This window comes from Vipera ursinii (assembly GCF_947247035.1).
Source record: "Vipera ursinii genome assembly, chromosome: 4".
NCBI lineage: Eukaryota > Metazoa > Chordata > Lepidosauria > Squamata > Viperidae > Vipera > Vipera ursinii.
In genome coordinates this window covers 119,963,823-119,977,935 of record NC_139514.1, presented here as the reverse complement: position 1 = coordinate 119,977,935, position 14,113 = coordinate 119,963,823, and the positions used below count along the sequence as shown (strand labels likewise).

Genomic DNA, 14,113 nt, shown 5'->3' with positions numbered 1-14,113 from the left:
CTGGATCTAGTCCGCTTGGCTAGATGATTGCAGCTGAAATCGCTTAGAGAAAGAAGCATTTTTTCCATTCCCTTGCCAGCAGACCACACCCCATTTGGTTTGTCTTCGCAGGAGATAGCACTGGAGATCTTCTTAAACAATGGCTATTCCATTTTCCTTGTATTCCACAACAGCGACAGGAAAAAGGTCTTGACAAGGTACCTTTTGCAGAAGCTGTGAAGAAGCTTTGCTTTCTGCCTGGTCCCACAATGTTTTCTTCAAGAGTTCATTAGAAATCTTAATTTTTCCATATACGGTATACCTAGCCATTTGTGCTGTTTGAGAAACATTTGTTCTGTGCAACAGACCACATGTTACATGTTGCCGTGTCGCCAGCATTTGCACATTTTCGCATCATTATTAAACATTCTACAGAGGTCCACAGAGTCATCTACTTGTTCCAGTTATATTAATATAACAGGTAGATTTCCAAGACCTTCTTTGTAAACCTGTGTTTCTCTTATATCTGCAGAATATTAAAACAGACAGTCGCTAAGCCCAAACACATTCTGGCCTTAGCCAAGTGGGAATGAGCGTAACAACTTGGCTTCCTGCCTTTGGCAGGCAAAATCCGAGCATGCTGGATGAATTGCTCTTTCTGATCCTGTTAAAGCGATGATAAAACAACCATGAGAAAAATCAAGTAGACTGAAGAAATAACTCTTGAAGAAAAGACCAATTATGTTATTGTTTCTTAATGGTTTCTAACACAATGGATTTCTGTAAAGAAATTATTTAAGAAAGTTGAGGCCTGTTTATTAACAGATGAACTTTCTGTAGACTAATATATATATATGTGTGTGTGTGTGTGTGTGTGTGTGTGTCTCCCTGGGCAATTGATCTGTTCAAAGGTCCCCTCCCTCCCCACCCGGGCAGGTCTCTCCTGGTCACATGGCCCAGAGAGGACCCTATGCAGCTTTGGAGGGCCTCCCAGGCAAGCAGCCCCACGGATGCCCCCAGGTGCCCCATAAGAAGCATAAGAGTAGACAACTCCTGGATGTGGCGGATGAAGGAGGCCCTCTTCTGCAGGCTTTCCCCGTCTTGTTTCCTTTTGCACAGGTGTGGCTGCATATTTCTGTGCCTCTTTTTAGAAATAGGATCCCCAAACAAAGTCGTTTCAATCCTGCCAGTGGGTGGTAATTGCTGTATGTCCATAATAAATATGCAGGAGTTTTCAGAATAAATTGTCTAAAGCTCTCACCTTCCAGAGGAATAATGCTATTTTCCCCCCTCAGATTTTGTTCAATGAAATCAAAAGGCACCACAGATGAGTCTACTAATATAAGGTATTTTTGCATATCCTCATATAGAACCAATTAAATGTTGTAGCCTTTCGTATTAGCCCTTGCCTGACATTTGCCTTGGAAACACTGAATTTCAGCTTTGGGGGACAGATGGTTCTTTCTCTTGCAATCATTTTTTACTGCAGCTGTTAAGTGAATCACATGGTCATTAAGTGAATCTGGCTTCCCCAATTGACTTTGCTTGTTGGAAGCCAGCTGAAAGGTCACAAGTTGTGATCAGGTGACTGCAAGACACAACCGGTGGAAATGTGAGCCAGTTGCCAACTGCCTGAATTGTGATCATGGGGACCCAGGTGTTGGGTGGGGGGTAGAGCAACAGTTATAACTTTGAGGACAGGAAGGTCACTTTTCCCCAAGCTGCTGTAACTCTGAACCATTTTTAAATAAACAGTCGTAAGTTGAGGACTATCTGTACACATTCAGGTATAAAGTAAATGGATTTGCATTCTCAGAGGCTAGCGTGACGTCAGAGTTTAACGGTCCTTCACATCTTATTCTTCCACGCTCTCTTATTATTTGGACATATTAAAATAATACTTAAATAACAAATGAAGGGATTTCCAGTTAACGGAGGAACAGAATGAGCATGGAGCACATGAAAGTGTTTAAAGAAGGAGCCAAAAGATATTTCTTTCCAAACAAAGAAGATTTCTGGCGTATTGACCTTTAGAGACTCGTACAGCAGTCCTGCAGAAGGCAGAGAGCATTAACAGTTTCTATTGGAGCTGATTACATTTCTCCTTTTTTATTTTTATTTTTTTAGTAAGTGCTAAACACAGTATTACAGTAACAGAAATATATGGGTATTCCAAGAAGAAAGTTCAATGAAGAGGATTACCACATTTACAGTTTTGTTCATTTCTTAAATCAGCCTTTGGTGGACGCAGATAGGTCAGGATCATTTACTACACAGCACTTCTAAATCCTGTCATGCCAGGCGTCATTTGAGCTTCAGGCTCTGCCTTAATTTCAGCTGTTTTGTGTCTCTCTGACCCTTGGCGACACCTGACTGAGCAAGCCCCAAACCCCTGCAGCTTCCATGGCAATGTTTCTGGAGGCCATTTATCCTCGGCCCCTTCCTCCTAGGCCTGGGGGGGGGTGGGGGGGGGGCGGCAGCAGTCTGGCCCCAGGACACCTGGCTGGCGTGGGCCTCTCTCCTGCCCTTTAACTGCTGCACTCGACCCGGGAAGCCTCTGGATTTAGCTCTCAGGAAAAGTTGGTTCATGATGTTTTGTTTTATTCTGAGAAACCTTGGCTTTAGTGCCTGTCTCTGGAAGCATTTTTTGGATTCAAAGTGTATGGTTCACTTCAGGTTTTTCTTCCCTTCCCTTTAATCTAATCTAATCTAATCTAATCTAATCTAATCTAATCTAATCTAATCTAATCTAATCTAATCTGGTACATAGTCTGCATTTGCTTTCCAACTCAAAACACTTAACAGAACACAGAAAGTAGGATGCATGTTAAAAAGCAGAAGCATTATATTAATACTAAAATCATTTCCCAGCCCAGCCAAACGTTAGAGGCTTGGAGGAGGCAAGGGAGGAAAGGCAACGCGTCCCAAAGCCTTGGAGAAGCTCAGGAGAAGACCAGGCTGTGGAGGTGGCCTTCTGAAGAGAGCCCTTCCTGCCAGTCTTGACAACTAGCCAGGTTTGCAACATGAGACCCTAAGCCATTTAGGACTTTCAGGGCTAGTATCTTAAACTGACCGTACAGAGATAATATGATCCCTGTATTTGCACTAGTTAGCAGACAAATTTGCAAAATTATTGGCTGTAGATTTAATTTATGTTTGCCTCTTGAAAAGGTTTTGGGAAACTATATGTTCATCACAGCACAGAAGTTCATTGCTCCTGAATGACTTACGATTGTTATGTTACAATTTTTGCCCTGTGCCCAGCATTTTCTTTTGGCCCAGAAACCTCATGTGGAAATCAGCATCCCTGGTGTGTGAGGAAGGAGTGCCTCATGCATTTTGGAACTCCTTGGCTGCTCCTTCGAGAGGAATTTCCTCTATAGGGACAGGCTCTGTGCAGAAGTGGCTTGGTTTTTATAGAAGACGGTCAAATGTCCTGCATTAATGTGACTCGGGGTCATGCATGTCCCTATCGATAATCCATGACGTTCTTTTGTCTAGTTCTCAAATGCAGATGAGATAGCATGCAAGGACTAAATGCCAGACATCTGAGTGCTGGCACATTGTCGCTTTCAGATAAGAGTTTTGTGGGTACACAATAAACGCTAGGTTTATTGTGAAATGGCTCAACAGAAGTAGAGATTAGGGATGACCTGGATGGAAATACGCTAGAGCCGAGGCAAAAGGGACTGAACATCCAGATAACACTTGGAAGCAGCTCCCACAAAGACATGTTGTGAATTCATTGAACTGCAAGGAGGAGAAAGAGGAAAAACAGCACAGCCAGGTTTTCTATATTCCGTTATTATGGCCAACCTCCAAATGTAGTTTTAGCCTTCTTGTGGAGTTGTTTTCCTGGTCTGGGGTACCTAGGGGGACGGACAACAGGGGCCGCCCGGTATGTGATAGTGGCAGCGTAATGCAAAGACCCTCACAACTGGTACCATAACAAATGTGCAGCATGCAGTATCTCCATAACCTGAGTTGCAGAGTCCCCTTCTGCATGCACAGCAAAGTCTTGTGACTCTGGATTGCAAATGATCGAGGCATCACTTACCCATCTTCATAACCCGAATGCTGCCTGTGGCCCCAGGCTGTAAACCTCTTTTCTTCTGCTTGCAATGGTGCATCTTTTGAATTTTCTGAAGGTTTTGTGTCCTGGCCAATGTTGTGTTTAAACGCTAGAGAAGCAACTCATTTGGAAATTCTCAATGTACTAATTCATCTGACACTCTAAGATACAGAGAAACTGCAAAACTCCATTATGGCTTGAGCTGAGGCATAAAATAGGACAATTTAAAATAGTAATTTCTGTATGCAATTACCAAGGTTGCCAGCATTAACTCTTCCAAGTGAGGGAAGAAAAGGCCCACGTCCAAGAACATTTCAATGGCTGATATGATGTTAAAGGTTCACAATCAAAGGGCTACCAAAATACTGTAAAATTCAAAATGCAGTTAGAGATTTTTTCTTAGGCCAAATATCTAAAGAATTTTGAAAGGAGCCCAAAGAATTGCAATTGTTGTTCGCTATGTTGAGGTGCAACGTGTGATCTGTTGGTAAGAGAGAGACGTGCTGGAACAGGCAGCCTGGTTGCTCCCTAATGATCCTTGGGCCCTGACTGGATTTAGCCAGGAGCAAGAATCATCAGAAGAATGGATTTCACCCCTCTGTGACTTTGCTAATCCAGGACCTCAAGCTCCTAAATGCTGGTAGTCATGGAGGGGTTAAGGACACAGGGGACAATCCTTGGCTCTTCTTCCCAAACTCCACGTTTTGAACTGGAAAGGGAAACTAGCCTGGTTCTAAAATGCAAAGCCGCCCCTTCCTTTGGGTGGTAGCCTCCTGCCTCTGGCAGCCAATCCCCTTGGGGACCTCTCTGGGAAGGAGGAGAGAGCGTGCCTCTAGCACTGGGCTGCCTTGGGATGCCCCTCTGGTGTCTGGTGGCCAAAGGCCCAGCCCACCTCGCTTGGATCAGAAGAGGGAAGGGGAGGCCTTCGCCGCTGGGGCACCTCTCGGAAGGTGGCGAGGGCAAGCTGGAGAGAAGCTGGGCACGGCAGACTTTAGAGCCTGGTCTCTTGCTATGGGAATGTGTGCTGGGTTGAGACGGGTCTGCGAGCATCATAGAAGTCCTACGTGACCTAGAGCTCTTTTATTAGATGGGATCGTTGCTCAGGAAGGGATGCGCAGTTGCTCTGGCGGGCCGCCCACCTCTGCGCTGCGCTGAGTCGCTCAGGTGAGGGACGGGCCTGGCGGCCTCTTCACCTCCACTCGGCCTGATTCTCCTTTGCCAGGGAGTTGGGGGTCATGAGGCTTGAGAAGTTTGGCTTTCTGAGGGGGGCAGGCACCGTGTTCTTCAGCTTGTTGAGCTTGTCCCTCTCTTCCTGGCATTTCCTCAGGCACGGGGGGCAAAGGTCCTTCTCTTCTACCAAATAAAGCGTCTCGAGGCGCTTGATGTTATCAATAAAGATCTCCTCTTCGGTGGGTCCAGGAAAGGGGTTCCTCTTGGCGTTTAGCTTCTTCAGCTTGGGGAGCTTTGCAACGCTGTTCGGGATAAGGGTCAGCAGGTTGTCGAAGACCCCAACCTCCTGCAGCTCCTTTAAAGCCCCCAGGGTGGTCGGGAGGTTGTCAATGTGGTTGAGGCCCAGGTTAAGGTTTCGCAGGCTCTTGAGCTGGTTCAGCTCCATGGGCAAGCTGCGGGCCGTCAGCTTGTTGTTGGAGAGGTTGAGGAAAATGAGGTTCTGCAGGTTCCCGATGGTCTCCGGCAGCTTGTCAATCTGGTTGCTGTGCAAGTCCAGCCAGCGCAGGTTCTGGAACTTATCGATCGACTCCGGGATTTTCTTAATCATGTTTCTGCTCAGGTCCAGCTCGTCAATGTCCTCCAGCTTCAGGATGCACCTGGGGAAGGTTGTGATGCCCATCTTGCTCAGGTCAAGACGGCGCTTCCCGTCAAAGGTGATCTTGATACAGGTCTTGGCCACCTTCAAGGTGACCTTTTTCCCCTTGGGGGGTTTGGCTCCTCCCTTGGCCATCTCTCTGGCTGGAGGTCACGGAAAGGTGTCCTGGTGATGTCTGCAGGTGGCACTCGGGGCTGGACCTTAGAAGCCTGCAAAGAGACGGGCAGCAGACTTAACCAGGAGAGGGGACCCCTCCTCCAGCGCCCACCTGCCCAGCCTGCGGGGCTGCTGGGGCCGGTTGCAGAGGGAGGCTGGGGAGGCAGAGTGGCTCTGCTCCGCCAAGACAGAAAAGCACCTCTTCTCTCCACCAGTTGGAGGTGGGAGGGAGCTGCTAAAATGGGCTGAGCATCAGGATCTTGATAACTGGTCATACTTTGCTTCTCATGGTAATACTTGTTCTATAAATATGTGTTCTGTCATCTCTACGTGTTCTAACTGATACCTGTACAAATATGTACATCGTTTTCCTCACAGCGAGGCAAGCTTAGGGAAGCAAATATCATCTATAAAATGACTTTCAAACCTATCTTACTACTAGGTTCACGATAATATTTGAAAATATTACATTATGCATGGATATATATTAGTATTTCAGAGAGTTGCTGCAGTGATCTTAATCGGAAAGTGTTTATCATTTCAAAGTTTGTGGTAGAAGTAGAATAATATTCTTTTATTCTAAGGAGTCTTAAATGAAACAAAAGTTGTACAGCTACCAGCACAGATTGTGGTTTTAACTGTTGTTGCTTGGAACTGGTGCAGTTCGGACATGTAATTGGCTTGGAATTACAACTGGTGTACCAGCTTAGGGAATAAGATTTATAGTTTATAAGGCCATCCATGGCTCATTCACTGGCTAAAGCAAAGGAAGGCAATTTGTACCTAACAATATATGAATTAAAGTCATATTCAAATAATTACTTTTCAGTGACACTAATTTACACATGATAGACAATCCTCTGGCATACTTTGATATCAGATGTTTTCATGCTTCATCTCTGTGGTTAAAGCGGCAAGCAGAACTGCCGTAAAACCCATGGATTATAGCCAGCCAATAAAATGATTTTTTTTATTGTAGCCAAAAGGAGCCTAGCCAGTATGTTTATGAGAAGCATTTGTGGAAAGCATTATATGATCCTTTCATTAGACAAATTCAGTGGGAGCTTGTACATTTTCCACAGAAAGGAAAAATACTGGCTCACGTAGGTGTCAACCATGATTTATTTTACATTCCTCATGTATACACTGCAGCAATTCATGGCTGATTTTGCTCCCTGTAGCAAAGTAAGGAGGTACATCTATAATTAAAGGATTTTTAGGGGAAGCGGCATCCTGTATCACCGATTATGGATCTGCCACTTGGGGAGCAGAGATAGAAGCTTGTAAGGCTTTCAAGGGTTCATTTTTAGAAATATACTAGATCTATTTCAGTCTTTATGCGACAGTTTTGCTGCGTCGAAATAAGGTTTACTTCAAGTTGAGACTTGAATCCTAGTGACATCATCACAAGTTAAGCTATTTTCTTAAAACATTATCAGAGTGGTTTGCCATTGCCGCCTTCTGCTTACGCCTGGCGTCCCTAGTCCAGCCGAGGTCCCTTTGCCGAGCGAGCGTTCCTTCTCACCCAGGTCCCAGTCCTGGGGGGGGGCTGGGAGAGGGGGAGAGGGAGACGGCTCGGCCTGCGGCAGGAGAGGAAGGCCAGGTTTTCCTCCTCAGGTGGCCCAAAGTCCCCAGCCTGATCTCTGGCGAAGGACAAGTTAAACTTCTACCAGATTTTATGGTCCCACAAACCGGGATCCATCTTGCCCTTAGCCTGCGTAGCCTTGTTACTTGAGGCGAATTGCCAGGCTTGGAGAGTTGGAGACCACTAAATATTAGGATAACAGCAAACATAAAGCAAGCGTGACTACCCCCCCCCCCGAGGCTCTGCTGCCTGAGGCCGAGCGGGGTGGGACACTCTTGCTGCTTCTGGCTCGGCTGATTCCTCGCCCCGGCCCGGCAGCAGAGGCCCAGGCAGCAGCAGCAGCAGCGGCACTCACCTGGCCCTCCAGGATCCCCCAGCCTGCCCTGGGTATTTGCGCCTGGGGAGGCCATCAGAAGGGCGCGTTTGTGAGGTCGTTGGCCACTGCTGGCAGACATCACAGCCGCCTCACAGCACATCATTTATTTTAGGGCATTGGTCTCCTCTGCCTGCTTTGGTCAGAGCTCCCCTGGACCAGTCCGCCCATCCTTGACGAAGCAGTCAGGTGAACGCGGCTTTGGGGAGTGGGGAGCGCTGCCCTAATCCTAACACCTCTCCCCCCTACGGCCCCCTCACGCTTCTTATCTGGGGCTCCCCCAGCTTCCCGCGTGATGGACCCACGCGGCTTGGTGTTACAATAGCCACCGTGACTGCCAAGATTTCTGTCGGTAAGCGGTGCGGTCATGTGATGCCCTGCTTTACGACTGCATTGCTTAGCGATCCCAATTGCCATCATAAGGCAAGGACTCCCTGTACAGCTCACTTGCTCTCCTGACAGCTGCCCCCCCCAGGCTGCTCTCTGCCTTTACCCATTAAATGCCAGGGTGCCTCACGCCCGGCCCTCCGCGTGGCTCCTCCAGACAGGCGGGTCTCTCGAGGGGTCGGAGGGCAGGACAGCTTTCCAGAAGCAGCCGCCCTCCCTCTCCTCCCCCCCCCCCCAGAAAAGGCCAGGAAAGAAGCAGGGATAAGCTGGTGGCTGTTCTGGGAGAGCCGAGGTTCCGGTTGGCTTATCCCCAGCTGATCCAAACTCTCCACATTTAATTGTGAGGAGTCAGATCACTGTTTTGATAAATGATTGTTTGTAAAAGAATGTAGATTTGTTTAGAACACACTTCTCCATTAGAAGGCTTCCGTTACAAGCGCTTCAGGCTTTTCGACTGCTCATTAATCATGTGCAACTCCAGGGACCTCCAGCGAGAGCAGAGGGAAGCGATGGCTTTGCGTTTGTCTCAATAACCCACCTGAACAATACAGTGTGAGTGTGGGTGTCTGGGCCGGGTTCCTCTCTTCGCCCTAAAATTCATTCAGAGGAGAAAAGAAAGAGGTGGGCGAAGGCATTCTTGGGTCACCGTCTGGCCAGGCTCGCCTTGATTTTACTGAGGAGCGAGTGTTTTAGAAGTATTAGAAAAACTTTTTACAAGCGCCCCACTTCATCTGAAATCTGCTTTGATCTTTTAATTGCTCACTTTTTAATCAAAATTAATAAGACGGACAAAGAGAGTAAGAATTAGTCTAACTCCTGCCTTAATGCTGCTTAGTGTGTTTGTGCAGATGTAGATTAACAGGCAACCACCAGGAGGAATGGATGCGTGCCAGGAGCCCTATGGCTGGGGTCAAAAAAGCCAAGATGGTTTGCAAAAGTAAGATTTCTGAATTAGACAATAAAATATTTGGAAATTCTCCTTTGTAGACTTAGTGTTTGTGTAAATGCTAGAATCACTAAGCCAGCACGCAGCCAGGTACTTCCCCTCAAAGTCACAGGTGAACTGTCAAAATCCTAAGCTCTGGAAAACTCTGTCTCCTCCGGGAGCTGGCAAATTTTTCTTTTGTTCCGTGCAATCAGCTCTGAACCAGAGTGGCCAAGAAAGGATTCAGAGGGGCTTTCCTAGGGGTCACAGCTGTCACCAAAACTTCCACAATACATGGCACTTACTGAGGATTGCAGCCCGTTTGGAGCGCCTGTCTAACCCAAGAGTGATGTAACCTTAAAGGTTTCCTACCATCCCTTGCAGCCTCACCAGATTGCTCAATTTCCTAGATTGCTGAGTAACGCTTCAATAGCTTTACTTCCGAATAACAGGCTGCTTTAAATTAAATGGAGCCTGCAGTTCCCAATTCGGACTTGTAGATTCTACTGTACACAGAGAATCAACAAGAAAACAAGTATTTATTTATTTATTTTTAAGAAATTGCCTGGCCTCATGCTTTCTTGGCAAACCCATTCTTCCAAGACTCTTCTCTGATTAATGGAGAATTTCTCTGCCAGTGTTTGGAGATAAATCTTTGAAAAACTCTCATTTGATATTCGCTGGCCCACAAATTCTAAAACTGAAACAGTAATTTAAAACAATTGCCAACCTGCTTGCTTCAAGAGAGGGTGACTTACCCTGTTCCTGTGATATTGTAGTCAGCTGTTGTGATGCCGCCTGTGAAACTGGGTATCTAAGCGACAGGAAATTCCAAGCCCTTGGAGATCACACAACACGGCCTCGTTGCCAACGGGCAAGTTCAAAGGCAGCCCAGCCAGGCCAGCCCCACCTCCCGGGCCTGGGGAACCAGCCCCTTCCTATTAAGAGGAAGCGCCTTCAGCCTCCCAACAGCCCCGGCCGGGGCTTGTGGACTGGCGAACTGGGGCTGGAACCATTCCAGGGTGGCTTGCAAGAAGCTCCACCATGTCTGTGAGATCATTGCGGTGACACCGCAGCAGAAGAGAGAGCGTCGTCTTTTTCTCCGGTGGAGAGTCAAGACATGTCTGAATGCTGCAGCAAGCGTGTTCATTTGCATTCCTTGCAAGCAGAGAGTCACCGCAGGGCCCCTGGCTCAGGGTGGTGGAGGGGGGGCAATGAAGTCATTTCTACCGATGGCTGTCCAGCTTCTGTTTGGACCCTTCCGGTGAGGAGGAGCCCCCACCCTCTGGAAAAGTGGTGGCCTGTTTGAGGCCACATTACGCTGCTGAGCCTCATTTATCTCGGGATCAGCTGCAGTTCTGGAATCCTTTCCACACCCACCATTGCCAGACCCAAATCCCCCCACTTCTTCCTCATTTGTACTGCATACTTTTACAGGTAGTCCTCACTTCATGACCCCAGTTAGGACTGGCAATTCTGCTGCTAAGAGACATGGTCATTAAGCATAACATCTGGTGATTGCAACGGGCTTACACTTTTGATGGAGGAGAATATTGGCAGCTCAGGGTTGAGCCGAGGGATCCTCGGTGCTCTCTGAGCCGGGTGGTTTTCTTGCAGACGTTTCATGACCCAAACTAGGCGACATCATCAACAGCTGCTAAGGGAGTTGGGCTTCCTTTCACGTTGATGCTTAAACTGACCAAGTTTGCGTTCAGATTTCAGACACAAATCGAATCAGGTCTTCTTTGAATCTCAGATCTCCAATGAAATTAAGGTTGATTTGCACAGATCGGGTTTTGTTCCAGTTCTGTGCTCATTAGAAAAGGAAATGTGAGTGATACAATGTTATTTATTTATTTTTTGCAGAAAACAATCAAGGGAAAAAAAGTCCATGCAGTTGAAGTGGCAGGTAAAATCTTTTTTCCGTTCCACTGAAATCATTCACCGTCAATTAATTTTTTAAGTTTATTTTCTTCACAGTTGAGTATTCTGTACATACCAAACTTTACAAAAAGTGCTTCACTCTCTACATCTGAGCCAGGAAGAATAGTGCTATTTCTGTACAAGCCATAGAGTTAAGAAGTTTATATGCAAAAGCAGGGAGCAAGCATGGGAGCCCTCTGAGGCTGGCGAGGAGGAGGAGGAGGAGGAGGAGGAGGAGGAGGAGGAGGAGGAGGAGGAGGAGGAGGAGGAGGAGGAGAGAGCTGGTCCTAAAATCTTTGCCTGCTGGTTAGAAACTGCCTTTCTTGTTCTTGATCTGTCCGGCCCAATCCAGGCTGCTGCCCACTTGTGTGCCAGAAGTCCTGAGCTACGTTAGAAGGAAATGGCTGTCTCTCCTGGGCTCGGAGCTATTTCCAGCACCCGTGATATTTGGCCAAAGGGATATCCCAAAAATCTTTGTCCCAAACAAAGTTTTTCTCGTTGGATTACAGTCCTGAGCCAATTTGTTTCTAATTAGTCATATTCAAATGAAACACTTCCCAGTTGTTAATATCTGCACTCCTCTACCGTGGCTTGGGATAATTTGGAATGATAGAAAGGCCTGTTTTTGAGGGCTCATTCATAAGCAGCTGCTATCATAGCAGGAGACTTCCATGCCTCGGTGAGTTCGAAAGGCACTAGAGGTTGTATGTATGGTTTGATAGTATATCACTGGATAATGAGTGCTGGGGATAATTATACTTTGGGTTGGAATCAAAAGATGGATTTTGTGATATATGGGAGGGCTGTGCTTTGCCCAAGTGGCGAATAGACAAGTGGAGACTAACTTAGCCATCGATTCTATTGTAGTCCGATGTAGGCTGTTTATTCAGTCGATGGGTTTACAGTCCGATGCCACCTTCAAGCTCCTAACTTGGACTTTCAACTGGTTGATTCGAATCCAGCTTTATCTGGCAGAAAAGGGCGATCCAAGGCTTTGGTGGTCTTCCTTGAGCAGGAGACGAGTCTGGTTCACTAGATTCGGGTTTCACCAAGTTAAGGTAGCAACGATATCAGCCGATTAATCAGAAATAGCTGATGAGCAATTCTGGACACTAATTCGAAGCCCTTGTGACCTTGCGTCAGGGCCGTATTTGGAGACGTTGCAGGTGTCCTAACTCTAAGTGTGGGTTTAATCTTGAATGCAGGAAGACACAAAAGCCCCAGCTACAAGGCACTCGAGCGGGGGGGGGGGAACTGCCCCGTTCCTCCACAGACATTGAGCTGGCAGAAAATACAATATAAAGCCTTCATTAGAAAGGGAAAAAATGAACACCCTGAGAGAGAATTGATAGCAAATAATATCAGCTGTTACGTTGAAAAATTCTGCCAATTTTTGGCATTAGATTAGAAGGGGATTTGTTACACAGTGGACCCACAACTGACTGTGGAATTTTAGCAGACGTTTGGGAGAAATATTTGAGTTCTATCTTTGCAGCAGCTTCTGGAAATCAGCTCCTAATCGAACCTATTACCAGAATGGGCCCCTCTCGCATCCTCATTTAAGCCTATTTCCCAACTGGAGCCAGGAGAACTGTTGGAAGCTCATGCAGAATTGCGAGCGCCTCTTCTTATAGCCCTCTTTCACCGTACGGACCATGCAGCGTATGCTCAGGGACTGAGACCTGTGATAATTATATATATATATTAAAAAACAACAAAAATAAGAGCAAAAGCCATGGTTTTATACCTGATTTTATAGCTCATGGGTTATGAGAAAAGTACTGAGTGATGGGCTTCGGGTGCTGGCCTCACAAGAGGTCTAGGACAGGGGTCCCCAACTGCGGTCCGTGGACCGGTACTGGGCCGCAGCATGCCGGCAACCGGTCCGCACAAACAAGCAAAGCCCCATCCGTGGGATGCAGACAGCCCACAACGCCCCCCTCTGGTCCGTGGAAAAACCTCTGTCCACAGAACCGGTCCCTGGTGCCTAAAAGGTTGGGGGCCTCTGGTCTAGGAGATGCCCTCAGGCAGGCAGGATCTCATCCGCTTAGCCCTTGGCGCCATTCTTGTCCTCTCTCGCCATTTCCTTCCGTTCATGGTGGGTTTCCTGGAAGGGTGGGAGGGAGGGTGGGAGGCTGTTTTCCTTCCCAAACGTGGCTACAGGCATCCACAGGAAAGGGCGCCAAAGAAAGCTAGAGAAACTGGCTGAAAAGTCAGTGGCGGCCGTCCTGGGGAAACTCGCTTAGCAAACGAGGCAACCGATCGGCCCGTTTCACTGGGAGGCAGCCCTGCAGCTGAGCCAACGCTCCTTGTTTTCATGGCCTGGCAGAGGAGAGAGATCGGCAACTTTGAGTACCTCATGCACCTGAACACCCTGGCGGGACGGACCCACAGCGACCTCATGCAGTACCCCGTCTTTCCCTGGGTGCTTGCAGACTACCACTCCCAGGTGAGCCCCTTCCCGGTTAGGTGGCTGCACCGGGGTTTGGTTGACCGAGAATGTAGCTAGAAGGACACAGCAGTCCGTAGAAAGTGCCTCCGGTCAGTGACCGGAACCCCTGCCCCACCAGGCTGATAGGTAAAGCAATGTTGCGTTTGCGTCCCAGACTCTGGACTTGGCCGATCCCAAGACCTTCCGTGACCTCTCCAAGCCCATGGGGGCACAGACGGAGGAGAGGAAAGAGAAATTCATCCAGCGCTTCAAAGAAGTGGAGAAGACTGAAGGTACAGGTCTCACTTCCAGCATCACCATGCTGTTCCCCAAATCCCCACTCCCCCCACCCCACTTGTCTTTTTGGCAAGAAGGTCCGGAACAAACTGGAAGCAGCAGCAAGGTTGTCCTCACAAAACTGAGCGGAGAATTAGGAGCTGGATAGAATGGGGTGGGT

At 47.6% G+C, this 14,113-nt stretch overlaps 2 protein-coding genes across 2 annotated transcripts in view; one reads left to right on the top strand and one right to left on the bottom strand.

The window, feature by feature from the left end:
• Nucleotides 1-14,113, top strand: part of WDFY4 (WDFY family member 4) — a 93,490-nt gene that overhangs the window by 59,751 nt on the left and 19,626 nt on the right. The window contains exons 46-50 of the mRNA XM_083362781.1: nt 112-197; nt 1,275-1,325; nt 11,169-11,211; nt 13,555-13,674; nt 13,832-13,949. Of these exons, the coding sequence (XP_083218907.1) occupies nt 112-197; nt 1,275-1,325; nt 11,169-11,211; nt 13,555-13,674; nt 13,832-13,949 (418 nt within the window). The remainder of the gene's footprint in view (nt 1-111; nt 198-1,274; nt 1,326-11,168; nt 11,212-13,554; nt 13,675-13,831; nt 13,950-14,113) is intronic.
• Nucleotides 5,241-6,011, bottom strand: LRRC18 (leucine rich repeat containing 18; the record flags this gene model as incomplete). Its single annotated transcript, XM_083362782.1, has 1 exon — nt 5,241-6,011. One exon carries the CDS (start codon nt 6,009-6,011, stop codon nt 5,241-5,243), a length of 771 nt encoding a protein of 256 aa, XP_083218908.1.